Consider the following 27761-nt stretch of genomic DNA (forward strand, 5'->3'; position numbering starts at 1 on the left):
GTGGCCAGAGATGCGGGGGGGCGCTGGAGAAACTCGGAAACATTGGAGACACTTGGAGACCACTCGGAGATGCTCGGAGACCCTCAAAGACACTTGAAGATCCTTTGAGAACCCAGGGTTTCCGGGGGTCTCCGAGTGTCTCTGCGTGGTCTCCGAGTGTCTTCGGAGCCCCCGCATCTTTGGCCACATGCGGTACTGCACACCCCCGAGGCTTGAATCCTGCTCGTCTTGTGAGACAACCTTCGCTAATCGAGTCAGGATTTAAAAATAAAAAATAGCTCGTATTGCGAAACGCTCGTAAACCGCGTTACACCCAATCCGAGGTATTACTGTATTTCTATAATCTTGGATAGCGCTGCACTTTTAGTTCTATTTTGTTGATGTCTATGGGTGTGAAACACTTAAGTGCTAGCCGGCTGTTTATATAAGATTAGAACATTTAGTTGCGCAGATGGTTCTTTGGGTTTACAGCTACTTGTGTTGTCCCCACCTTCTCTTACTGTACTATATAATTCTAGAGCTTCTGAAGCTCCTATCTGATGGTTATTGACCTCGTGGTAAAAGATGGTAAATGATTGTACGGTGGAGGATTCGGCTTGGCAGGAGAACGAAGGCTTCGCTTGCAGATGGCTTCTCAGAAGAGCGAGGACCTGTCAGTTCAGGTGCTTTGTGATCATTGCTTAAAATAAACATGAGACCAGAGGCGGTGAATAATTCATGGCGTCTTTCTCGCACTTTCAGTCCGGACGAGGAGAACAAAACAGAACCGCCGGAGCGTGAAACGTTTAAGATCTCCACTACGCCTTTAATTTAATGCTCTGAAATCAATAGGAAATTGTTTCGAGGTGCCGAGGGCTCTTCAAGGTTACGGAGACCTTCCCGGACTCCTCGCAGCCATGTGACGCGAGTCCTCGAAGGCAACGCGCCAATGACAGATAATATGTTGTGTGCATAATGATTGTATCAGAGGAGGGCTCGATGTGTGGAACGCACATCCTGTGCCAAGTCTCACTGCCGGTAAAATGGAATTCATAACAAGCCCTATGTGTGGCTCAGAGCGGCACATTGGTCTTCATTACCATAAATACAGAAATGGACACATAGATGCCCATAGTTGTGAACTGTTCATTTATATATTTTGGCACTTGCTGGGGTGGATCTTCTGGGAGGCCTTCAATATATTGGCCTAAAATCCTAATTTGCATTCACTGGCATTTATGTAAATCTGTAGAGTGGATGTTAGACAATACAATAGTCCATGTATGTGCTGGAATTGAAAATATGGCTGGATTCAGCTGTCTTCTAAAGCTGGTGATGCATGAAGGGAAATCAACTTAGAGTGTATGTCAAGGCCAGGGTTTCTCAACCAGGGTTCCTCTGGAGCAATGAGCAATTTGTGCTTCTCCGATAAGTTCCTACTGACACCATTGATCTTTTCAGCTATCTATAAGGCAGTAATTCTTCCCATTGACCATTACACTAATGTATCATGAGTTGTAGATATAGTAATTTCTAGCAGAGGGTTCCCTGAGACCGGAAAGTTATTTCAAGGGTTCCTCTATGTTGAGAAAGTTGAGAAGGACAAAGGCTGGTCTAGTCTTTTTTTTTTGTTTTAGATGGTGTATGGAAGGGAAAGAGCTCCTGTCGGGTTGGTAATACTGTCTGTGAGGGCCTGGCCATTGTATTGCACAATGGCCACTTTTTCACTCTCCTCTAATTCCTTCTCCCCCACTTTCTTTTTATTTATTTCCTTTGTGTGTCACTTTTTTGTATTTTTGTGTTGTACACGATTTGCACTGTGTGATGAGTAGGGTTGCAGGTCCTCGGGCCTGCCATGAAAGTCTTGGGAGGGGGTGGACATGGCCTTCTGGCTTGGTTCACCCTCTCTCATGGGGTCTCCCTTCGGGGGAACCCCACCGAGTACTTGGTGGGGTCTGTTTCGGCAGTCCCTCCAGAGAAAGGGGTCCGTCTGGTCTCGGCCAGATAGGCCAAGTGTAAATACCGTTGTCCCCGTCAGGAGCCTAACGCCCCGGAAGATTCAGGGCAAGGCCCTCTGATTTTAGAGGGCTTGTGTACCCGTTGCACTTTTTTGTGTTTCACTCCTTATGTGTGTGCACATTTTTTTGGCACTGGGTGAAGTTTTTGAGTGTGTTTCACACGCCATGAGCTAAAAGAAAGAAAAAAAAATACTGTCTGTGTCCCCCTCTGTTCATCCATTATATTTGTCCTGGTGGTTATTGTCACCAGTACAGAAAGTGGTGGGAAATCCAAAATGTTATAGTTGTCACCAGAACAAGAGGTGACACTAGATCTGGTGACATCCAAGAGGAATTTTATCTCGCTTCCTGTTTTGTCTCTGGGACAGGAAGTGAATGCAAATTGATTCAGTGGGTATGAACAGCAAGTCTATTTAGACGAAACGCGTAGGGTTAATACGCCGGCCCTGGCCACTCTTCACTTTATCTGTTTGATTTTATGGAATTTGTAACTTTTGGATATCCGTTTTTAATTTATTACCAATAAATCCTGCACGGATTTACACCATGTGGAGATTTTTTCTTTCCCTCACATGTTTCCTAACTACCTTTATTTGAACCGGAAGCAAGGCTATAACTGGTTGGTTGGCTGGCGCTGCCACCTTCCATATATCTCCATACTTGGCGTCCTGGAGGGCTATCCATCCACCAACCGTCCAGTCCTGCTTGAGAGTCCGGTTTCAGATCTTCTGATTTACGCCCGACTGATCCGCCACTGTACAGTGAGTTGGGTCCACCACGTCCGGTAAGGGTATTTCTCCTCTTCTTGTGTTCCCTCGATGGTGACGGCACCTCCTAGGTGCACATTTACCACCAAATATATTCACCCCAGAGACTGTCTGATGCGTGTTTGATATCGTTTCTACTTACCATCACCAATTTTGGGACCTACACATCCTCTAAACCTTATTTTGGGACTTTCCACATATGTCACACTACCCTATTTGTTTTCATTAGTAATTTTTTTTGATTATTGCACTCATAGTGCCTTCTGTCACATCTTTTACAGCAGTGATATATCACGTTTATTTTCAATTTTTGTTGATGAGTGAATTTATATTGTATGACATTGGTGTTCACATGTTTTTATCATTCTTTGATATCTCATTTAGTTGTGAAACATTTCTTTATACATAGGCTTGTAAGGGAGAAACCACCTCCCTTATATAGCCCTTTACTTCACATTCCCAGCGCCACACTTTATACCCTCACTTGCATTACAATTAGTCTCATTGTTGTGTTGGCTGCTCATTTTCTTTAAGGTTGGCGCAGTATTTTACATATTTTTATTATGAACAGCAAAACAACTTCCTAACCTTCCTCACGCTATCCAAACTAAATGACAAAATTTTGTCTATAGATACACTTAAAGCGATAATAAAGTTTACATTTTCTTAAAGTAAAATAACAAACGTGTTATAATTACCTGCCCCGATCCTCTTCTTCTGGGGTCCCCTGCCGTCACTCCAGGCTCCTCCTCTTCGGGAAAAAGCCGCTTTCCATGGGGGCACCCATGTGTACTCGCTCCCGAGCTTCCCTGTCCGCATCTATCGACACAGAGCGGGCGGCTCGCCCCCCCCCCACTCTCTTGCACAGCTTTTGATTGACAGCAGCGTGATCCAATGGCTCCAGCTGCTATCAACCTGCCCAGGGAGGTGGGAGACAACGGCGATAGCCGCTGCTCTCTTGCACGTTGCTGGATCGGATCAGGCTCAGGTAAGAGTAAAGGGGGGCTACGGGGGGATTCTGCAGCATAGAAAGTTTTTCACCTTAATTCATAGAATGCAAATTTTCTACTTTAAGCAGTGTTACTGCATCTGAACATTGTGCAGACCCCTTTAACAAAACAACCCCGTTTGGGAAAGTTGGGGCACCCCAAAGTTTTTCTTAGGGTTTATCAGGCTTTTTACGCCAGACTCTTTGGGTGCCTCGAGAACCAAGTTTGAGAGACCTAGACTTGCATACTCCAGGAGTAAAGCACCAAAAGGGAGGAGACCGTACAGATCCTTCACAAGCTTCATGAGCTGAGGCAGGTAAGTGCTCTTCCCTCCAGTGACATCCTTGATCATATTATTAAGGGTTGGTCCAAAGAGACGTCGTCCCTCAAAGACCATACTGGTCAAGTGATCCTTGGACATTGGATCTTCAGACTAGCACTTTAACCCAACATATGTGTATTGACAAAAGGCTTGTGTGGAAGACAAGCTGAGATGCTTCCAGTAGGACCTTACAGCTTAATTGTAAAGCTCCAGCCATGTGCTTCATGTACTATAACAATGGAGGATCCATTGTCACAGCGGAGAGATCCCTTTTCAGGGCTGTTGACCCCTTTTCTATGGACCTTTTATGTCAGGGCAATTATCCCCTAGCTGTCATGATCATTTTTATTTATCCCTTATTATATATTCCTTGACCTTCTCTCCTCCTCTACCTGGTCCATATGGTGGAGACCCCAATGGATGTAAATAGAGGGGGAATTGTGTCAGACAAACCGATGGTGGCCTCCTTACGGCTTTGCAGATTTTTTTTTTCAGAATCCCTCAGTAACATCCATTACCATGAAATTCTATAATTGTTGTTCCATGTGGATCAGACAGAGAAGACCTCAATCGTCGTGTATTATAGAAGCTTGTGAAGACAAGCTGCCATATTCCTGGGAGTGACGAAGATTTTACAGCAGTTTCCGACTTCACCATCTGTAGCAATCCTTAATATTTATGAGACTCTCGTGTGTTTTTTATGCCGATATTAAAGGGGAAATAAATCAGTCGGCCTATGGATGTTGTTCTCTGAGCCATATACAGCTAGCCCAAGAAATACAACCCCAACACAGGCATATAAAAGGACAAACTGCAAAGCATTTGGCAGTGGATGTTCAGTGCTGTTGACCTTCGATGCGAGACCAAGTAGCATTTGATGAGAATACGGCATTTTAGCGTGGATCTTTAGTTAGGGGTTATGGTTAAGTTTTAGGTTCTTATGTGTTAGATTAAGTTTTATGCAGACAATTGGACTTTCCGCCAACAAAACCATGGATTTTTGTTCGAAGGTTGTTGGCTCCAACTTGTCTTGCATACACACGGTCACACAAATGTTGGCCAACAATTACGAATGTGGGAACGTGGTGACGTACAAGACGTACGACGAGCCGAGGAAAAGGACACTCAATAGCCAGTGCGGCTCCTTCTGCTTGATTCAGAGCATGCGTGAACTTTTGTGCGACGGACTTGTGTACACGCGATCGGACTTTCCAAAAACAAGTTTTGTTGGCGGAAAATTTGAGAACCTGCTAAGAAACATTTGTTGGCGGAAAGTCCGACAGCAAATGTTCGATGGAGCGTACACACGGTCGGACTTTCCGACAACAAGCTCACATCCAACATTTCCCGTCGGAAAATCCGACCGTGTGTACGCGACATTAGGGTTACATAGTAGGTAAGGTTTAATAAAGACAATGGTCCATCCAGTTCAACCTGTGTTGGCCTACGTGCACCAGTGTCTACAATTGTTTCCCATATCCCTGTACGTTGTGCTCCCTAAGATGCACATCCAAGAGTCACATGAAAAAAATGTCACTTCTGAGTCCTGTGTCTGGAGAAAGAGCTGGGGAAGAAGCTAATGGAGTGTGATCTGTGCTCTGTTAGCTTCATTTGAGGACAGGTGAGCCATCAGGGGGCTTTTAGCCCCCTGATGTCTCATTAAAGTGAACCTTTCACCAAAAAAATGCCACCCCCACATTGAGCTATATGGAGGCTGGTACTTATTTTATATACCCTGTAAGTGCAGCAATTTGGTTTTATGTCACTAAAATGAACAGTGTTACACTATTGCAGTCTTTTGTGTGGTTTGTAACCTGAGTGTGAAGGTGAAAAGGAGCGGTGAGGAGGTATCCAGTGGATCAAACAGGACAGCTGCAGGAGGAAGGAGTGCTCCTTAAGTGCTACTGACCTTCTTATTGACCATAAAGGGTCACCAACATCTGATGAGGGTTACTCACAAAGGGTGAGGAGAGAAGCACAGGCACTTTGAGTTGGATGCGTTGCATACCTTCCAACTTTTTGAGATGGAAAAGAGGGACACCTATTAGCAAAAGTATGTAGAGATAGGACTGTTAGAAACCATGAAATCAGGCCGAGACAGGAGTACAGTTAAATCACACTTGTTTAATAATAAAAGTAAAAAGAACAAACGTAGTCAAAACATAGCCAAAGTTCAGTAACTGGAGCTATGAGTAAGCACTTGGACAAGTGTGAAACGTGTTAGCCTATGATCTGTACACTCTGTCTATGATGTCCTATATCTGATGTGTTCCTGATTTTAAAATAAAGAAACTTGAATTATTACTTCTTGGAGTGCGGCTGTCCAGATCTTCTTGTTTGCACATAGTCTCTACTAGCATGAGCCAGCACTTGGAACCTCTCATCTCTGGAGAACAAGATCAGCTTTACACCTGGTGAGACCTAAACTAGTGCGGGGATAACTTTTGTATTGCAACCGGAATGGATAGTCAGCCAAGCCAGAAGTCAGGGATCAATGTAGTGGAACAGCAAGCAGGATCTGGAGCCAGAAGGGATGTCAGCAAAGCAAGTCTTGAACAGGATCGCAGGAGATAGTTTCTGAGGTGTTGACCAAGGCGAAGGCAGAGCTCCTCTGGACTGGATGGCTTAAGTAGGCAGGACTGACGAGCAGGATATCATCAACAGCTGAGTAACTGTGGAGAGATGGGAGCTGGCAATTAGCCGACAGCTGAGCGGCCAGCTCTGAGAAGGAAGGACTGAGCCCAGCCCTGACAAGAACACCCCCGTAGGAGAATTATACAAAAAAAGTGACTGGTTAAACCCACAAGTGCCTGTTTTTTTTTTACCTCTACTATTCCTTTATACTGGCTTTTGAAACTTACCAATGTAGAAATGTAAAAATTGGATGAAAGTTTTAGCACTGGGAAACAATTTTTGAAAGATAAAAAGTGCAACTATATAGATCAGACCAAAATGAGGGGCAAATGAGAAGGAATGAGCGACAGAGGGACTTTGTTCCAAATCAGGGACAGTCCCTTGAAATCAGGGACAGTTGGGGGGTATGGCATTGCACAGTTGTGGGGAAAAAAATAAAAATAACACGCATATCTTTTTTTGAGTCAAGCACTGGCACTTTATGTGGATTTGCAACTGGAGGACTTTTGCTTGATAGTTGTGTTTGGTTTATTGGTTTGTTTCTTGATATGTGTATCAATGGCGGCCGCTCCAACAAGGGAGCAGGGGCGCCGCCCCCCTAATCCATGCGCCCGGCCCATAGGGCACAAAACGCATGGATTTCAATGTTTTTTTTTTTTTGTTTTTTGAAGCACGTGATTAGAGCCCGAGACTCTAATTTGCTAAAAAAAAAAAAAAAAAGGGTGGGCTCGGGCGCGAGGGGGATGCACCCTGAGCCCACCCAGTTGTGCGAATTAAAATTCGATAATGTTTTGCTGCTTCTCCTCCCTGCCAATCAGGAAGCGGGTCCTGAGACCTGATTGGGCCAGGAGTCTTAGGACTCCCGGCCAATCTAGTCTGAGGACCCGCTTCCGGTTTGCCAGGAGGAGAAACGCCTGTTCGGCCGGGAGGAGAAGCAACGGCCAACGGCTCTGCCCTCGGCAAGCTGGAGCAAGGAGAAGCAGGCGGAGGGGCAGCAACAGCCTCCCTAAGCTTCCAGAAACCCTACCCCGGATCCATCACCATCTTATCATTGGCCTCCTAAGGTAAGGCCACTGATCGCCCCCTTCCCATCCGTCTCGGGCGATAGTCCGTGAGGGAGCCAAATTTGTTTGCCGCTGATGTGTATTATTGTTTGCACAATGTATAGAATTGATTACCGTATATACTCGAGTATAAGTCGTTCCGAGTATAAGTCGAGGCCCGAGTATAAGTCGAGCTACTGTAAGTGGAAAAGAGGGTCAACAATGCCCATTTGCAGCCTCACTGTGCCCATTTGCAGCCATAGGTCCCCCGAACTTCAAACTCCGTGGTTAAGGGTTCCTAGATGCCCCCTAGCTGCAGCCAAAATTTGGGGTCTCTGAACCCAAAGGGTCTCGAAATTACATTGCTGCAGATGGACACAGTTGACCGAATTTGGGGCCCCGTATCTCGGGGCCACTTAGTGCTAGGAACCCCAAATTTGGTGTGCAAACCCATAAAATATCCAAAGCAGGGGTTTCTAGCACCAAGTGTCCCCGAGATACAGGCCCCCAAAAATCGGTTCAGAAAATGTCAAGCACTTTTCTGCAGCAGAGAATGACATTTTCTGAACCTAATTTGGGGCCCCGTATCTCGGGGCTACTTGGTGCTAGGAACTCCAGCTTTGGATATGTTGTGGACCCAGTTCCACTGAGTTTGCACACCGAATTTGGGGTTCCTAGCCCCAAGTGGCCCTGAGATACGGGGCCCCAAACTCGGTTCAGAAAATGTCAAGCACTTTTCTGCAGCAGAGAATGACATTTTCCGAACTGATTTTGGGGCCCCGTATCTCGGGGCCACTTGATGCTAGAAACTCCAGCTTTGGATATGTTGTGGACCTGAGATACGGGGCGCCAAAGTCGGTTCGGAAAATGAAATTTTTTACTGCAGAAAAGTGCTTGACTTGAGTATAAGTCGAGGGGGGCACTTTCAGCACAAAAAAATGTGCTGAAAAACTTGACTTATACTCGAGTATATACGGTATGTGGTATATAGCAACAGCACTCTACAGGTATAAGCATTGGGATTTTTATTAATTCCACTAATCTCACTCCGGCATGTGCAGCAATACCTAATATTGAGTCTGTTACCAAAAGTATTGGGATGCCGCACCAGTGCAGAAAGCAAGGTCCATAAAGACATGGATGAGCGAGTTTGGGGTGGAGGAACTTGACTGACCTGCACAGAGTCCTGACTTCCACCCCACAGAACACCATTGGGATAAATTAGAGCAGAGGCTTTGAGCCAGGCCTCTTCTCATCTAACATCAGTGCCTGACCTCACAAATGCTCTTCTGGAAGAATGGTCAAACATTCCCATAGACACACTCCTAAACCTTGTGGACGGCCCTCCCAGCTGCAAAGGGTGGGCCAGTACCGTTTTTTAGAGCCAGCGATCGGCTATCCAGGGATAACAACCGATGGGGCTAAAAGCCGCTCGGTTGTTATCCCGGAGGAGCGGGAGGGGACATCTCCCCCTCCTTCCGCCACCGGGAGTCCCGATCATAGATCCGCCACTTCCGGCGGCTAGCGAGAGACTGGCACGAAGCCAGAAACGGCTTCATGCCAGTCTTCCTCTGTAAACACAGAAGTGACGTCACAATGTCACTTCCTGTTTACTCGGCTGCCAATGGCGCCGTTTTTTAAAACATACACAGTATTCAGAATCGTTGTTTTTGGGGATTTGAATACTTTGAAGTGCAAAGTACCTGTCACTACCTATTACTGTTTACATTCCTTGTGACAGCAATAAAAGTGATCACATTTTTTTTTTTTTTTTAAAAACACAATGTAAAAAAATAAAAATAAATTAAATTAAAAAAAAAAAAAAAAAAAAATTTTTAAAGCGCCCCCGTCCTCGCGAGCTCGTGCAGCAAAGAAAACGCATACGGACGTCGCGCCCGCATATGTTCAAATCACACATGTGAGGTATCGCCGCGATCGTCGTAGCGAGAGCAATAATTCTAGCACTAGGCCTCCTCTATAACTCGAACCATTGGTAACCGTTATTTTTTTTTTTATATGTCGCCTATGGAGATTTTTAGGTACCGTAGTTTGTCGCCATTCCACGAGTGTGCGCAATTTTAAAGCGTGACATGTTTGGTATCTATTTACTCGGCGTAACCTTATCTTTCACATTATACAAAAAAATTGGGCTAACTTTACTGTTTCTTTTTTTTAAATTCATGAAAGTGTCTTTTCCCCCAAAAAGTTGAGTTTAAAAGACCGCTGCACAAATACCGTGTGACATAAATTATTGCAACAATCTCCATTTTATTTTCTAGATTCTCTGCTAAAAAATATACATAATGTTTGGGGGTTCTAAGTAATTTTCTAGCAAAAATACAGATTTTAACTTGTAAACACCAAATGTCAGAAATAGGCTTAGTCGTGAAAAGGATAAAGACCTTCTAGGTTGAACTTTCACCAATCACAGTGCTTTCACTAAACAGCTTAGTGCCCTCAGAACTCTCACCTCAATAATGTGACTGACTAGAAAGCCTTCTGGACAAATATATAAGCTGATGGTCCTTCCTTGGTGTATTTCTTTCCTTATCTCCTCTATATTGAATCCAGGCTCTTAAAGTATCGCTAATGGTTCCGAACCCCATTTAGGAATGAAATAGATAGAATGCCTCCCATAGTGTATTATCGTTTAAAATGGAGCAATTTATTAAAACACAAATGGACGCTTACATCAATATGAATTAAAAAGTGCATAAATGTAAAAACAACAGCGTTTGATCGCCTCTCACGTCACTTCTAGTCTGCTATACACTACGGCCAAGCTCTACGCGTTACGTCACGTCACATGACTTCATCAGGGGAACTGGAATGGTTGACTAGTGATTGTATTTATCTTCTCCCGATCACACTGAGAACATCCATCGTGGATGTTTATTTTTTGTCATTTGCGTGTACTATGAACACATTGTTTTTGTAGCATTTCCATCACCTTTATTTAGTCACACATTACATATATATTCTGGATTGATCACAATTACCTGGTAGGGACTAAGGGACCACCTACGTATTTATTCTGCACTGAGTAAATAGATACCCAATATATCAAACCTTAAATTTGCATTTGATTTTGTCCCACTCCTCTTTGCAGATCCTCTCCAAGTCATTAAGGTTTCGAGGCCGACGTTTAGTAACTCAAACCTTCAGCTCCCTACACATATTTTCTATGGATTGAGGTCTGGAGACTGGCTAAGCCACTCCAGGACCATAATGTGCTTCTTCTTGAGTCACTCCTTTGTTGCCCTGGCCGTGTGTTTTGGGTCATTGTCATGCTGTCCATGACCCATTTTCAATGGCCTGGCTAAGGGAAGGAGGTTCTCACCCAAGATTTGCGGGACATGGTCCCGTCCATCGCCACTTTGATGCGGTGAAGTTGTCCTGTCCCCTTAGCAAAAAAAACACCCCCAAAGCATAGTATTTTCACCTCCATGTTTGACTCGGGGATGGTGTTCTTGGGGTCATAGGCAGCATTTTTCCTCCAAACATGGCAAGTTGAGTTGATGCCAAAGAGCTTGATTTTCCTCTCATTTGACCCCAACACTTTCACCCAGTTCTCCTCTGAATCATTCAGATGTTCATCAGCAAACTTCAGACGGACCTGTACATGTGATTTCCTGAGCAGGATGACCTTGCGGGTGCTGCAGGATTTCAGTCCTTCACGGTGTAGTGTGTTATCAATTGTTTTCTTGGTGACTATGGTCCCTGAAAAGATTCTCCTCTGTAGTTATGGGCTGATTCCTCACCGTTCTGATAATCATTGAAACTCCACGAGGTGAGACCTTCCATGGGGCCCCAGACCGAGGGAGATTGACAGTTATTTTGTGTTTTTTCCATTTGTGAATAATCACACCAACTGTTGTCACCCTCTCACCAAGCTGCTTGGCGATGGTCTTGTAGCCCATTCCAGCCTTGTGTAGGGCTACAATCTTGTCCCTGACATCCTCGGACAGCTCCTTGGTCTTGGTCTTGGTCATGGTGGAGAGATTGGAATCTGATTGATTGCTTTTGTGGACAGGTGTCTTTTATACAGGTAACAAGCTGAGATTAGAAGCACTCTCATAAAGAGAGTGCTCCTAATCTCCGATCATTACCTGTATAGAAGGCACCTGGGAGCCAGAAATCTTGCTGATTGATAGGGGATCAAATACTTATTTCACTCATTAAAATGCAAATCAATTTATAACTTTTTTTTAAATGCATTTTTCTGGATATTTTTGTTGTTATTCTGTTTCTCACTGTTAAAATAAACCGACCATTAAAATTATAGACTGATCATTTCTTTGTCAGCGGGCAAACGTACAAAATCAGCAGGGGATCAAATACTTTTTTCCCCTCACTGTATCTCGCATGCACATACTAGAGCTGATTTAGACAAGGGCCAATTAACCCACCTCTACCTAGAGCAATTCACTTAGTAAATTATAAACTGTTGACGCAGGGGTGCCTTAGACTTTTGTATTCATCTATACACCTGGTGTCAGGGCCTGGATCTGAGCCCAGGACCTCAGCTGTGTGTGGCGGTACCTCTTCTTGTGGAGCCATCTGAGATGCTAGACAGCACCCTGTCTGATCCATTAGACAACCTTTCCTTGTACCTTGCTTCTTGTGAACCTTGAACTCTTTGCTCCTCCCATGAACTTCCTATTTAAGCCATGTCTCTGCACTTCCTGTTTGCCAGATTATTGTGATCTCTCCAGCCAATATCTGACTCTTGTCACTCCTGCTGTCCTTCGTATTTTCACTACTTTTTGTTACCAACCTTTGGCTTATTCCTTGACTACGCTTATGCTTGATCCCAACCTGCAACCACTTGTTACTGACCTTTGGCTTGTTTACTGACTACACTTCCACTTGATCGCTACCTGCTCTATCTGCTACTGGACCCCGGCTTGCTCGCCTCTTGGTGGGGCGATCCTGAGGACCACGACCTAGTACTAAAATGCAGCAAAACCCTTCTCGGCCATCAGGAGTTCTGGTGAAGTTAGTGGTTAGGGTTAGATTCTGCACCTTGGGTAAGCCCCTATTGCTTGTATACCTATCCTGCTGGTAGGTAAGAGCATCTCTATTGCTATATTTATTGGTCTCCGAGCCTGACCCCTGACCGTGACACCTGTAGAGATGTGGAATATGTGGAGATCTATTTTAGGTGGTTAATTGTGAACCCGGTGAGCACAAAGTCTATAAACCTTTAGGTGGATCCATCAGGATTGGGACATCGTTGTAAATTAATTCTCTACATACCTGAAATCACTTCTGAAAGTGGTCCTTGCAGATGCATAACTACTGGAAGTTGGTCCACATGCTAAGGTGGAATTGGTGGCTTTTCAGTGGTGCCATGGCAGGTCTACGGGTGGTGTTGTGGGCAGCGAAAGGGAAGATAATGCCCCAATTATGCTTGGGGAAGCAGTCTTAAGCAATGGGTAAGCCCATGGTTGGGTAGACTCCATTCCTTGGCTAAAACATAACACTGTGCCCCCTCGCCCTGGGAGGTGTCCCGTGGCACTGAGGCACCAGTGGAGACAGAGCAGTCTGCAGTCCCGGAGCCGTTACTAAACTCAAAGGAGCTTCTCATACAATACAGGAATACAGAAAACACAATTTATGATTAGCGGTGGGCCTTCTGCTTTACACGGGTTTTGTTGTATGGTGTTCCTGGAGTTCAGCTATAATAGCGCTGGGATTTCACCCTCATTAGGCGTCCTCCTCCTCTCCACTCAGATAATGATGTAGCTCCTCTCTGGATCCATCCACAAGTGTCACCTGTCTGCCTGTTCATCATCGCTCATCAAAACCCTGACATACGCTACGCCAAGGGAATCATAACCAGCCCGTGCCGCATTCCGTGTGAGCTGCAGATGGTGCGTTCAGGAATATCAGCTGTATGTACGTAGGTTCAGTCCTGATAGGTTCACTCACTATCTATCTATCTAATATATATATATAATTTTACAATCTACATTGTAGCTGTAATTACATATTAGCCTTCTGCTCGCTATTGTATTTAACCACTCGTCTGCCAAGGTACGTTTATAAATGTTGATGGCTCTGACTGGAGCGGTGCGCTGGCAGGACAATAAAAAAAGTCCTGCTAGCAGCATCTTTGGAGCGGTGAAGGGTCGGTGTATACACCACTCCTAAACCGCTCCTGCCCATTGAAATCAATAGGGCAGCGCAGCTATACCGCTGGCATAGCGATGCTGCAGCAGCAGCGCTTTGCAGTGGTTTTAACCCTTTCTCGGCTGCTAGCGGGGGGGGTAAAAGCGACCCACTAACAGCCGAATAGCGCCTCGAAATTAATAAATAATAAAAATAGCGGCGCTTTACCGCCGACGCACCCACCGCCCCAGTGTGAAAGGGGCCTTAAAGAGAAGTATGGGGTTGGGTTTTTCTGCAGAATCATACTTACCTAGGGGGATGCAGCATTGGTCCCCCCGCCAGCTCTAAGACTGAGAACCGAGCGATCAAACACCATCAATCGCTCGATTCTCAGGGCTCCCTCAGCAGAGCTGGTGTCTGTCAGTCACCACTGTCTGCTCTGCCCCCCCTCTTGCTCACTGGAGCATTGGACTGTGGAGGGGGCGGCTCGCTGAGGGGCTGAGCCGGGTGCTAGTCCAGGCATGTGTCGTAATCTTGCCCGAGCCTGGACCGGTTCTGTGACATCAGTGGGAGGAATAGTACCCCATCATTGGTGTCAGTGGGAGGAATAGTGCCCCATTATTGGTGTCAGTGGGAGGAATAGTACCCCATCATTGGTGTCAGTGGGAGGAACAGTGCCCCATCATTGGTGTCAGTGGGAGGAATAGTGCCCCATCATTGGTGTCAGTGGGAGGAATAGTGCCCCATCATTGGTGTCAGTGGGAGGAATAGTGCCCCATCATTGGTGTCAGTGGGAGGAACAGTGCCCCATCATTGGTGTCAGTGGGAGGAACAGTGCCCCATCATTGGTGTCAGTGGGAGGAACAGTGCCCCATCATTGGTGTCAGTGGGAGGAATAGTGCCCCATCATTGGTGTCAGTGGGAGGAATAGTGCCCCATCATTGGTGTCAGTGGGAGGAATAGTGCCCCATCATTGGTGTCAGTGGGAGGAATAGTTCCCCATCATTGGTGTCAGTGGGAGGAATAGTGCCCCATCATTGGTGTCAGTGGGAGGAATAGTTCCCCATCATTGGTGTCAGTGGGAGGAATAGTGCCCCATCATTGGTGTCAGTGGGAGGAATAGTGCCCCATCATTGGTGTCAGTGGGAGGAATAGTGCCCCATCATTGGTGTCAGTGGGAGGAATAGTGCCCCATCATTGGTGTCAGTGGGAGGAATAGTTCCCCATCATTGTTGTCAGTGGGAGGAACAGTGCCCCATCATTGGTGTCAGTGGGAGGAATAGTGCCCCATCATTGGTGTCAGTGGGAGGAATAGTGCCCCATCATTGGTGTCAGTGGGAGGAATAGTGCCCCATCATTGTTGTCAGTGGGAGGAATAGTGCCTCATCATTGGTGTCAGTGGGAGGAATAGTGCCTCATCATTGGTGTCAGTGGGAGGAATAGTGCCCCATCATTGGTGTCAGTAGGAGGAATAGTGCCCCATCATTGGTGTCAGTGGGAGGAATAGTGCCCCATCATTGGTGTCAGTGGGAGGAATAGTGCCTCATCATTGGTGTCAGTGGGAGGAATAGTGCCCCATCATTGGTGTCAGTGGGAGGAATAGTTCCCCATCATTGTTGTCAGTGGGAGGAACAGTGCCCCATCATTGGTGTCAGTGGGAGGAATAGTGCCCCATCATTGGTGTCAGTGGGAGGAATAGTGCCCCATCATTGGTGTCAGTGGGAGGAATAGTTCCCCATCATTGTTGTCAGTGGGAGGAATAGTGCCCCATCATTGGTGTCAGTGGGAGGAATAGTGCCCCATCATTGGTGTCAGTGGGAGGAATAGTGCCCCATCATTGGTGTCAGTGAGAGGAACAAATTGGAAAAAGGCGACAACGTTTCTTTTGGTGCAACAATTGCATGAAAATTGTGTGAAAACGCATAAAAGGCACAACAAAAATGTGTAAAAAACATGAAAAATGCAGACGTAGAAGTGTAAACCTGGCTTAGGGTTTAGTGCGTTTTATAACGTGTGTTGTAGCAAGTTGGTTTTCATTATTCTATCTAAACACATGAAGATGCTGAGAAAGACGAACATGCCACATTTTTCTAACCGCTGCGCAATTCACGGCAGAGATCTGAAGAGCCTCACTGAACAAACGACATTACTTGTTATGACACATGGTGGTGGTGGGGGGGGGGTTGCTTTAAAATGGAAAGGTGTGAACAGAGCCTAGAACTTTGTAGGAAGGTAGAACGTTGATTAGCGGTGAAGGTAGAACGTTGATTAGCGGTCGGCCACGAAGGGGTTATCCACCATTGCGGTCAGAAGAAGGCTTTATCTGCTTTGGTAATGTGGAGCCGTCTCCTTCGGGTCCGCGGGCCTTTCCAATTATCGTGCCGTAGTCTTTGCCCTGCCTCACGCCCGCAGCCGGTGCCAGGCCTTGTTTTGGGTGAAGGACTCGGCTAACCTGGATTCAGCCCCGTGGAGGAACCAATTAAATTCTCGTCATGGATTTCTGCCTGAGCCGCACAAGCTTTCGGCACGAATTAAGAGCAAAAAGCACGATCTCGAGAGGCGCCGCGCGAGGCTCTTCCTGATTGGAGGTTGCCCGTGTTCTCCTCTCAGCAGCCTCGTGTCAGCTGAAGCGCCTCCTGGCCTGTCTATTGATTATCTTTTCTATTCAGCGCACGAGGCCTCGCTGGAAACGCGGAGAGCTTCTCTGCAGCGGCGTGCGAAATGCAGATTGTGGGACGCCAGCAGGTTTTCTGCTGGGTTTGCTGCTCTCTCACATGTCATTTCTCTTCCAACATTCTCCATCCTTCCTCCTGACAGTAAATCCAACAGCCTCAAGCATGGCCCTTTTATCTGGCTGTGCCGGGGGCGCCTTTTTTTTTTTTTTTTTTGTATTTTTGAGAAGAACTGAACTGAGCTTATTATTGGGTAGTGATGAGGCCTGAGACAATATCGAAGGAGGCCTATTGTCCAGCTGTTCTGTATTTCAGCTATTGATCATCTACTGCAGGGGTCTCCAAACCTTCTAAACAAAGATTATAGAGATACCAAAGTGCAACCCGAAGTAAATAATAAATACGGTATTCCCCAATGTGGTCCACCTAACGGTGCAAAACTTCCAAATAATGAGAAGGTGCCTTATTCAATAACGCTCTCCGGAATGCTACTGCGTTACCATGTAGAAAGGGATAGGAGAAGGATCTGGGTACCATCGATGGTGAAACTTGGGAGCTTTAGATGTCCTCTGCCCCCTCGGTCTTATGCCCCGTACACACGATCGGACATTCCAAAAACAAAGTCCATGTTTTTTTTTTCCCGACGGATGTTGGCTCAAACTTGTCTTGCATACACACGGTCACACAAATGTTGTCGGAAATTCCGAATGTCAAGAACGCGGTGATGTACAACACGTTTGACGAGCCGAGAAAAATGACGTTCAATAGCCAGTGCGGCTCTTCTGCTTGATTCCGAGCATGCGTGGAATTTTGTGCGTCGGAATTCTGTACACACGATCGGAATTTCCGACAACGGATTTTGTTGTCGGAAAATTTTGAGATCCAGATCTCAAATTTTGTTTGTCAGAAATTCCGACGGAAAATGTCCGATGGAGCCTACACAATTTCTGACAACAAGCTCCCATCGAACATTTGTTGTCAGAAATTCCGACCGTGTGTACGGGGCATTAGGACTCTCATTTATATTTATTACACAGGGCTTATGGAACGCTGGTGCGCAGTCATGTTGGAACAGGAAGGGGCCATCCCCAAACTGTTCCCACAAAGTTGGGAGCATGAAATTGTCCAAAATGTCTTGGTATGCTGACGCCTTAAGAGTTCCCTTCACTGGAACTAAGGGGCCAAGACCAACCCCTGAAAAACAACCCCCCACACCATAATCCCCCCTCCACCTAATGATTTGGACCAGTGCACAAAGCAAGGTCCATAAAGACATGGAGGAGCGAGTTTGGTGTAAAGGAACTTGACTGGCCTTCACAAAGTCCTGACCTCAACCTGATAGAACACCTTTGGGATGAATTAGAGTGCGAGCCAGGCCTTCTCATCCAACTTCAGCACCTGACCTCACAAATGCTCTTCTAGAAGAATGGTCAAACATTCCCATAGACACACTCCTAAACCTTGTGGACGGCCTTCCCAGAAGAGTTGAAGCTGTTATAGCTGCAAAGGGTAGACCAACTTAATATTGAACCCTATGGACAAAGGCGCCATTAAAGTTCATGTGCGTGTAAAGGCAGGAGTCCCAATACTTTTGGTAATATAGTGTATGTAACTCAGGACTGCTTGTATATGTTTTTTTTTTGATTGCACGCATTGGTTTTTGGGTTGTTAGATTTAGATTTTTTGTTTCTGAACAAAGGGCCTTCAGGCTTTGAAAAGACCGGACTCTGGCTAGTGTGAGTGGAAATTTTCCTGGTATCAGTGGGAGTGAAGATTGACACATTTGGTATTAAGGGGAGGAATGGTGCCCCATCGTTGGTGTCAGTGGGAGAAATGGTGCCCCATTGTTGGTGTCAGAGTGCAGGATAGTGCCTTGTATGAGTGGGAGGAATAATGTCCCAAGGGCCGCAGTTTGGAGACCACTGATCTAATGCTTCTGGAGTGGATCGGCCCTCCTGCATCAACTATAGATAAGATAGCAGTCACTCTATTGAGTTGTTTTTGGCCACAGAGTCTGAGGTAGTAGAGGGCAAGGCGACCGATTTTGGAAGCATGATCGACCAAACTGCTTTAACCACTTCCATACCGCTGGCTGTCAAATGACGTCCTTAGGTTTGAGTGGCGATAATTTGAATGCTGGGTGCAGCTACAGGCATCATTCAGATTTTTTTTTTTTTTTTTTTGCTGTTGGAGAATCCCTTCAAAGTAAGAACAATCATAGCGGCAGATCAGCCTCTGGTGGCTCTACCGGCTCGCCTGTGCAATCGGCCAGCTGGAGAAGAACCAACCATAGAACCGACCAAGGACCAGATGACTCTCAGAGGCCCGGGCGTGACGTTATGACGTCACGTCCAACCCCGGCAGTTATAAACACTGCTGTGTATTCGTCTGGAAGGCCTGAGATGTTTTTTTTTTTTTTTTTTATCTCAGGCTTTCCAGCCTAGAGGAGAGATTTGGGGTCTTAAATAAGAGGACCTGTCATGCTCTATTCCTATTACAAGCGATGTTTACATTCCTTGTAATAGAAATAAAAGTGATGACAAAAAAATAAAAAAATAAAAGGGAAAGTGTAAAAATAAAAAAATGTAAATAAGATAAACAATAAAAAAAATTAATAAATTAAAGCGCCCCCGTCACCTCGTGCTCACACGCAGAAGCAAACGCATACGCAGGTCGCATCCGAATATGTAAACGACATTCAAACCACACTGGTGAGGGATTGCTGTGAATGTCAGAGCGAGATCAATAATTCTATATCAAGACCTCCTCTGTAACTGTAAAAAAATTTAAAACGTCGCCTATGGAGATTTTTAAATACCGAAATTTGGCGCCATTCTATGGGCAGACGCAATTTTAAACCGTGACATGTTTGGTATCTCTTTACTCAGCGTAACATCATCTTTCACAATATGCAAAAAAAATTGGGCTAACTTTGCTGTGTTTTTTTAGTTCATTAAAGTGTTTTTTTTTTTTACAAAAAATTGCCTTTAAAAAATTGCTGCGCAAATACCGTGTGCTAATAAAAATTTGCAATGATACCCTAGGGTCTCTGCTAAAAAAAAAAAAAAAAAAATTATATATATATATATATATATATATATATATATATATATATATATATATATATATATATATTATATAATATTTGGGGGTTCTGAGTAATTTTCTAGCAAAAAAATTATGATTTTTACATGTAGGAGAGGAATGATGGGATTCGGCCTGGTATGGAAGTGGTTAAAAACCTTTTCTGTTCCTTAAGGCTTGTACTATAAGAAAATCAGGCGAAACACTTTCGTCCAAAGAACTTTGGTCCGATTTTCGTATATAGTGTGTACACAACTTTCGACAGCCAATTCCGAATTCTCTTTCGAAAATTCCCGAAGGGACAAACTCCAAAATGTTTCTGGTACGGGAACAGAACGAACAATTTTCGTTTAATGTGTACCGTTTGCGTATGTTTTTCGTAGAAGAAAAATCTGAAAAGAGACTGCGTATGATCAGAAACAATAAACAGCAAAAAAAAAAAGCCTTTGTCGTACGAGAATATTCGTAAGAATTTTCGTACAAATTTTATTTCATCGGTTCCGATTTGCTGTGAAACATCGAGAAAAATCGGAAGAACGTTCGCCCGATTTTCTTATAGTGTGTGGCCCACTTAAAGGGACACTAAAGCCGTGTACACACGGGCGGACTTCTCGACCGGACTGGTCCGACGGGAACGAATCCGTTGGACAATCCGACCGTGTGTGGGCTTCATGGGACTTGCAGCGGACTTTTTCTGTCGCAAATCAGACGGACTTTAGATTTGGAACATGTTTCAAATCTTTCCGATGGACTCGAGTCCGGTCGAAAAATCCGCTCGTCTTTATGCTAGTAGACGAAAACCGACCCTAGGGCAGCTATTGGCTACTGGCTATGAACTTCCTTGTTTTAGTCCCTTCGTATGTAATCACGTTCAGTCCAACGTCCGCTCATGTGTACGCAGCATAAGTCCCCATACACACTATTAGATTTTCTGCAGATTTTTGTCTTCAGATTTACCAAAACCATATAATATGAGGTCAAACCTTAAGAGTTTCAGTTTGTATGCAATCAGGCCGGCCCTTGTACTACATGGTTTTGGTCAATCTGAAGACAAAGATCTGCAGAAGATCTAATAGTTGTGTATGGGGGTCTTAAGGTTCCCTTTTTTTTTTCTTTTAAAATAACAAACATGTTATACTTACCTTCTCTGTGCAGTTGGTTTTGCACAGAGTGGCCCCGATCCTCCTCTTCTGGGGTCCCTCCGCGGCGCTCCTGGCTCCTCCCCGCATCGAGTGACCCGGTCGGAGAAACGCTCTCCTTGGGGCACCCGTGCAAATGCGCTCCCGAGTCCTGCTGCTGCATCCATAGACACAGAAGGCAGGACTCGGCACCGCCTCCCCGCCGCCCGCATTATTGGATTTGATTGACAGCAGCAGGAGCCAATGGCTGCGCTTCTATCAATCTAACCAATGAAGAGCCGAGACACCGGCCAGAGAGGGTGTGCGCGTCTCCGGCATGGGAACGAACGGGCTCAGGTGAGTAAAGGGGGGGGGGGGGCTGGTGCACTAAAATCAGGTTTTTCACCTCGATGCATTAAAACGGGAGGGTTTACAACCCCTTTAAGGCTAATGAAAGAGAGGCTTCAGCTCAAATCCCCGCCCATTGGTCACACCCCTCTGACATGTTTCACCCCTATTAGGCTGAGCTGCAGATCTACAATTAAAGTGGAAATGCAGCCTATTCCTAACGAAGCTTAAAGCGGAACTCCGAGCTCCTTCAGAATAAATGAAAAGTCAGCAGCTACAAATCCTGTAGAAATCCTGTAGCTGCTGACTTTTAATATAAAGGACACTTACCTGTCCAGGTATCCCGCCTTGTCCATAACCGAGCCGAATCTTCAATCGGCTTTGGGTGCAGGCTCCGGCATCTTACGTTAGGGAAACAGGAAGTTAAGCCTTACGTCTTCACACCTGGTATCCAACTGCACATGCGCGCGTCGCGCCGCAACTTGTGAATGGTCCCGTAGAGGAAGGAGGGGGGCGAACTTACGGCTTAGATCACTGTGGGGCATCTGACTGGAAGTGGGAGCGGGTACATGTCAAAACCAGGTACCTACCCCCCCCCCCCCCCCAAAAAAAATGTGGCAGTGGAGGAGGGGGGGGAGGTTGCAAACAAGCAGAGCTTCCCCTTATGGGTGCAGCCTGCTCCCACGCCCTTCTAAACGCTAATCTATCTACCCAAGAACACTCAACAATGGATATTCGCAATCTTCTGGCGTTGCAGCGCACCATAACTCATAGTAGTGCATTACCATGCATTACGGGGCAGCGCAATACATGTTGGTTGATATGTTTTCTAGTACATGAATTTAGATTCCTTCCTTGAGTTCCGTTGCTTCAACTACGGACCATACAGGCTCTGACCATTGCGTGGCGTAGCTGGGTCCCTTTATACACAAGTTCTCTACTCTCATGAAGAAAGTAACATGCTAACTCCTTTTAACTAAGGGCTCTGGGACCTCCTCTGGTACTATTTACCGCACTTATGTGGAGCCCTGAAAGATTTCTTGTTCACTTTTTTTGGGGGGGGGGGGGGGGGTGTGGGCTAGGTTCACAGCACTCTTTGTATTCTTTGACTATATGTTCTGTCCGGTCCTGTTGTAGTGGAGTAACTAATAAATTGAATATATTAAGAGCAAGGAGGTCATTTACTTAGATGGTCCTGTGGCAGCTTCTAATAATGAAGAAAGTTTGGAGTTTCCAGGTATGGATATTTTTGTATAGGTACGCTGGTACATCTTGGACCAATGTAGCTATGTGTATACCATACTTGTGGGATCCCTCTAGAGCACATGTGTCCAACACAAGGCCCACGGGCTGAATCCAGCCCGCCAGGCCACTTCATGTGGCCTCATACCCAGGGCATAGCACACAGCTAAACCCTGCACCTTATGTAGAGCACTCCTCAACCCTGCACTCTGTACAAACTGTAATCCTAAAATCTGCACTCTGTACTTAGCAAACCCCTGAATTTTGCACTCTGTATATATTGCACCCCTGAATCCTGCGCTTGGTACATAGTGTACTTCAGAATCCTGCACTCTGTACATAGCACTCCCCAGAATCCTGCACTTAGTACATAGACCCCAGAATCCTGCCTTGGTCCATGCTCCCCAGAATCCTGCACTCTGTACATCACGCACCCCAGAATCCTGCACTCTGTACATAGCGCACCCCAGAATCCTGCACTCTGTTTATAGCACACCCCAGAATCCTGTGCTTGGTACATAGTGCACCCCAGAATCCTGTGCTTGGTACATAGCGCACCCCAGAATCCTGCACTCTGTACATAGCACACCCCAGAATCCTGTGCTTGGTACATAGCGCACCCCAGAATCCTGCACTCTGTACATAGCGCACCCCAGAATCCTGTGCTTGGTACATAGCGCACCCTAGAATCCTGCACTCTGTACATCACGCACCCCAGAATCCTGCACTCTGTACATAGCGCACCCCAGAATCCTGCACTCTGTACATCACGCACCCCAGAATCCTGCACTCTGTACATAGCGCACCCCAGAATCCTGCACTCTGTACATCACGCACCCCAGAATCCTGCACTCTGTACATAGCGCACCCCAGAATCCTGCACTCTGTACATAGCGCACCCCAGAATCCTGTGCTTGGTACATAGCGCACCCTAGAATCCTACGCTTTGTACATAGAGCACCCAAGAATCCTGCACTTGGTACAAAGTGCACACCAAAATCCTACACTTGGTACATAGCACACCCCAAAATCCTGCGCTTGGTACATAGCGCACCCCAGAATCCTGCACTCTGTACATAGCACACCCCAGAATCCTGTGCTTGGTACATAGCGCACCCCAGAATCCTGCACTCTGTACATAGCGCACCCCAGAATCCTGTGCTTGGTACATAGCGCACCCTAGAATCCTGCACTCTGTACATCACGCACCCCAGAATCCTGCACTCTGTACATAGCGCACCCCAGAATCCTGCACTCTGTACATCACGCACCCCAGAATCCTGCACTCTGTACATAGCGCACCCCAGAATCCTGCACTCTGTACATCACGCACCCCAGAATCCTGCACTCTGTACATAGCGCACCCCAGAATCCTGCACTCTGTACATAGCGCACCCCAGAATCCTGCGCTTGGTACATAGCGCACCCTAGAATCCTACGCTTTGTACATAGAGCACCCAAGAATCCTGCACTTGGTACAAAGTGCACACCAAAATCCTACACTTGGTACATAGCACACCCCAAAATCCTGCGCTTGGTACATAGCACACCCCAAAATCCTACGCTTGGTACATAGCGCACCCCAAAATCTTGCACTTAGTACATAGCGCACCCTAGAATCCAGCACTTGGTACATAGAGCACCCCAGAATTCTGCACTCTGTACATAGCTCACCCCAGAATCCAGCACTTGGTACATAGCGCACCCCTGAATCCTATTTATTGCCCCTTTAAGATCCTCCCACTGGTAGTGCAATTTGGCCACACCCAATGTTTAATGCAGTTCAAGGTGAGGGGGTGTGGTTTATTTTCTGTCCCTATTCTAATGAGAAAAAAAAAACAGGGATCAATTTATGTGGTCTTACAAATGCAACCGGCCCTTTAACGGGCCACTATAATGCTGATGCGGCCCATGATGAAATGGAGTTTGACACCCCCCTGCTCTAGAGATTGGAAATCACTGTAGTAGACTAATACACACCGCTACTCCAGTGATCTCCACTCGCTTCTCATTGAATGCAAAGCTTTCTGTGTTTTTACAAGGTGGAGAGGAGGGGCAGTGATGCCATGATCTCCACCTCATCCAATCAGAGAATACTTTGCCCATGCCCAGCAGCTGACATCCTGTGTTCATAAAAAAGCAGTGCAGCCGCTCAGCATGGGACATGGAAACCAGCAGCAATCACTGTATAGGAGGTGCCTACTACTTTGATCTCCAGCTTTCAGGTGGATTCCATGGGTATAGGCCCAGCCCCCTCTCTCTCTCTCTCTCTCTCCTCATTGGTTCACTGGCTGTGATTGACAGCAGTGGGAGCCAAAGGCTCCCGCTGATGTCTCACCCAATGAGGAGAGAGAGACCCAGGAGAGCTGAGGCTCTCATGCACATTGCTGGATCGCGATGGGGCTTAGGTAAGTATTAGTGGGACTGGGGGAGCTGCTGCACACAGAAGGTTTTTTTTACCTTCATGCATAGACTGCATGAAGGTAAAAAGAACCTTGAGCTTTAAGAACCACTTCAAAATTCAAGTTTTTGGGCCCATTGGGTCTCCTCTTCATGGTCTTTAAAGCCTGAAGAAGGGAACTAACTGGTCCTGAAAGTTTGCATCTTTAATAACCTAAGTATGTCAATAAAGGTTATCACTTAACTTCCAGATTTTTAAACATTAGGCCTAATATTTCATATACTGATAATTAAATATTTGTTTTGTGTTCCTTTTTGGCAAATTTTCACACTTTGTTGTGTCTGTGTGCAGGACATCATCTCTCAGATGGAACACGGGCACCAAAGAACGAATGTTGATCAAAGTGACAGATCGGGAGCCAAGCTTCTTGATGCACCAGGGTAATGGTTACTCTACCGACAACGCCCAGGGCACCCGGTCCCGCCGGCCATCAGGCGGGCAGCCTTCCCCCATCATGCAAACGTTCTCAGTAGACACGGACAATTCTGTCTTCTTCCCTGAAAGAAAATCATCCCCGTATATGAAAAGAGCGGAACATGTTGGCTCTTGCTCGCCCCTCCTTGGACGGGGAGAATCATTCTGCACGTTACAATCTCAACACAGAAAGCATTCAAACGAGTCCCAACCTTCTTCTCCACGCTATGCGTATGAGCCCCCATTGTATGAAGAACCTCCCATGGAGTATCAAGCTCCCATCTATGATGAACCGCCCATGGAAATGCAGTACGACAGCAGCGGCAATTTTCGAGCAATGTCCCCGCAAAAGTCACCTGTCCGAAAACCACACGGCTACCTACAGTCACCCAAACAGGTTTCCAACTCTCCCTACCAACAGCTTGTGTTGACCAAACAGAAGTGCTCTGACAGGTTCATGAGCTTGGACTACAGCCCGGCCGGAAAGGAGTATGTAAGGCAGTTAGTCTATGTAGAACAGTCAGGGTCCAGCCCAAAGATGAAAACGGGTATCAGGCATAAATACACACCCAATACCATTGGTGGATCTTACTCCTTGCAGCACAATCCACCCTATATGAGGGACCATCGTTTGGAGGTGAAGTCTGGAGATTACAGCAGCATGGAGAACGCCGAACTGCGACACAACCAACAACAACAGCAACACCAACAGTTTCATTCTGAAGATTCCATGTCTTGGTCTAGTCAGCAGGACGCCATGTCCTCTACGAGCTACTCCCCCAACACAAGAAAACGGAAAAGCAGGAAACCCTCCTTGTCCCAGGAACCGAACTCAGCTCCGGCTGATGTCACCGCAGAGAGGGAGCAAATGAATGAGAATAATATGGTAGAAGAAAGGCCTTCATCGATGCCCAACAGGCCGCTAATGAGCCGGACAGAGAGTCGGTCATCAGAGTCTGATATGCACCGTGGCTCAACCGAAGCCTTTATGGCCCAGGCCCGTCTGGCATGGGAGGCCCAACAGGCCCATTTCCACATGAAGCAGAGGAGCAGCTGGGACTCCCAGAAAGACGGCTCTGGTTATGAGAGCGATGGTGCCGTGCCTCTACCAATGCCTGGCCCTGTGGTCAGGGCCTTCAGTGAGGACGAGGCGCTGGCACAGCAGGATGGCAAATACTGGAAGAGGAACCCTTTCGATAAACTTGGCTTTCCACAAATACTACTGGAAAAAAGTGTGTCTGTCCAAACCAATCTGGCCTCACCAGAGCCGTACTTACACCCATCTCAGGTAAGCAGGGCGTTCTGTTATAGTCACTGTGTGATAATATTTGTAGACCATGCTTTGGGTGGGATGCCACTCACTTGTGTATGTTCTACCATAGCAGTCTGAACCAGAGCCAACACACCGATCAAACACAGGTCACTTCTGCTGGTACCAATCCAAAAATGACAGGTTATTAAAGAAAAACTCCACCCAAAAATATTATTAAAAATGATACATGTTAATATTTAAACTTACTCTGTATTGTTATTGTACATTCACATATAAATGAAATATTGGCAAATTCTGCAGTGCTGTAACACTGAGCCATTCCAGTTGGTCTTTGCAACAGAGGAGCTTACACTCTAATGTCCCCCCACAGTCACACACTATTATTATTATACATTTATATACACTATATTACCAAAAGTATTGTGACGCCTGCCTTTACACGCAAATTAACTTTAATGTCATCCCAGTCTTAGTCCGTAGGGTTCCATATTGAGTTGGCTCTGCCCTTTGCAGCTATAACAGCTTCAACTCTTCTGGGAAGGCCATCTACAAGGTTTAGGAGTGTGTCTATGGGAATGTTTGATCATTCTTCCAGAAGAGCATTTGTGAGGTCAGGTACTGATGTTGGACAAGAAGGTCTGGCTCCCAGTCTCCCCTCGAATTCACCCCAAAGGTGTTCTATCAGGTTGAGGTCAGGACACTGTGCAGGCCAGTCATGTTCCTTCACCGCAAACTCGCTCATCCACGTTAGGGCTGGGAAAAAAATCGATTTAAATCTTGAATCAAGTTGAGAGGTCAACTCGATTCAAAATTTAAGCAAATCGATTTTTTTTAGATTTTTTTTTTTTCACCGCGCCGGTCCCGAGGCGCTGCGGGCATGAGTTTTTAGGCGAGGCCGCGGCTTCGGCCTAGTCCGCGGCTACGGCCGGACGCCGTGGACTAGGCCGAACCCGCGGCCTCGCCTAAAAGCTAATGCCCGCAGCGCCTCGGGACCGGCGCGGTTTCCAAAAAAAAAAAAAAAATTTGAATCGTGAATCGAGTTTTTTTTAAGAAAATCTCCCAGCCCTAATCCACGTCTTTACCGACCTTGCTTTGTGCACTGGTGTGCAGTCCTGTTGGAAAGGGAAGGAGTCATCCCCAAACTGTTCCCACAAAGTTGGGAGCATGAAATTGTCTAAAATGTCTTGGTATTCTGACGCCTTAAGAGTTCCCTTCACTGGAACTAAGGGGCCAAACCCAAACCCTGAAAAACAACCCCCCACCATAATCCCCCCTCCCCCCAC

At 46.2% G+C, this 27761-nt stretch overlaps 1 protein-coding gene across 1 annotated transcript in view; it reads left to right on the forward strand.

The window, feature by feature from the left end:
• Positions 1 to 27761, forward strand: part of LOC141145607 (rho GTPase-activating protein 39-like) — a gene marked incomplete at its 5' end in the record, with an annotated part of 174282 nt that overhangs the window by 25773 nt on the left and 120748 nt on the right. The window contains 1 exon segment of the mRNA XM_073632433.1: positions 25083 to 26493. Within this exon segment, the coding sequence (XP_073488534.1) occupies positions 25083 to 26493 (1411 nt within the window).

The sequence above is a fragment of the Aquarana catesbeiana genome, linkage group LG05 (assembly GCF_042186555.1).
Source record: "Aquarana catesbeiana isolate 2022-GZ linkage group LG05, ASM4218655v1, whole genome shotgun sequence".
Classification (NCBI taxonomy): domain Eukaryota; kingdom Metazoa; phylum Chordata; class Amphibia; order Anura; family Ranidae; genus Aquarana; species Aquarana catesbeiana.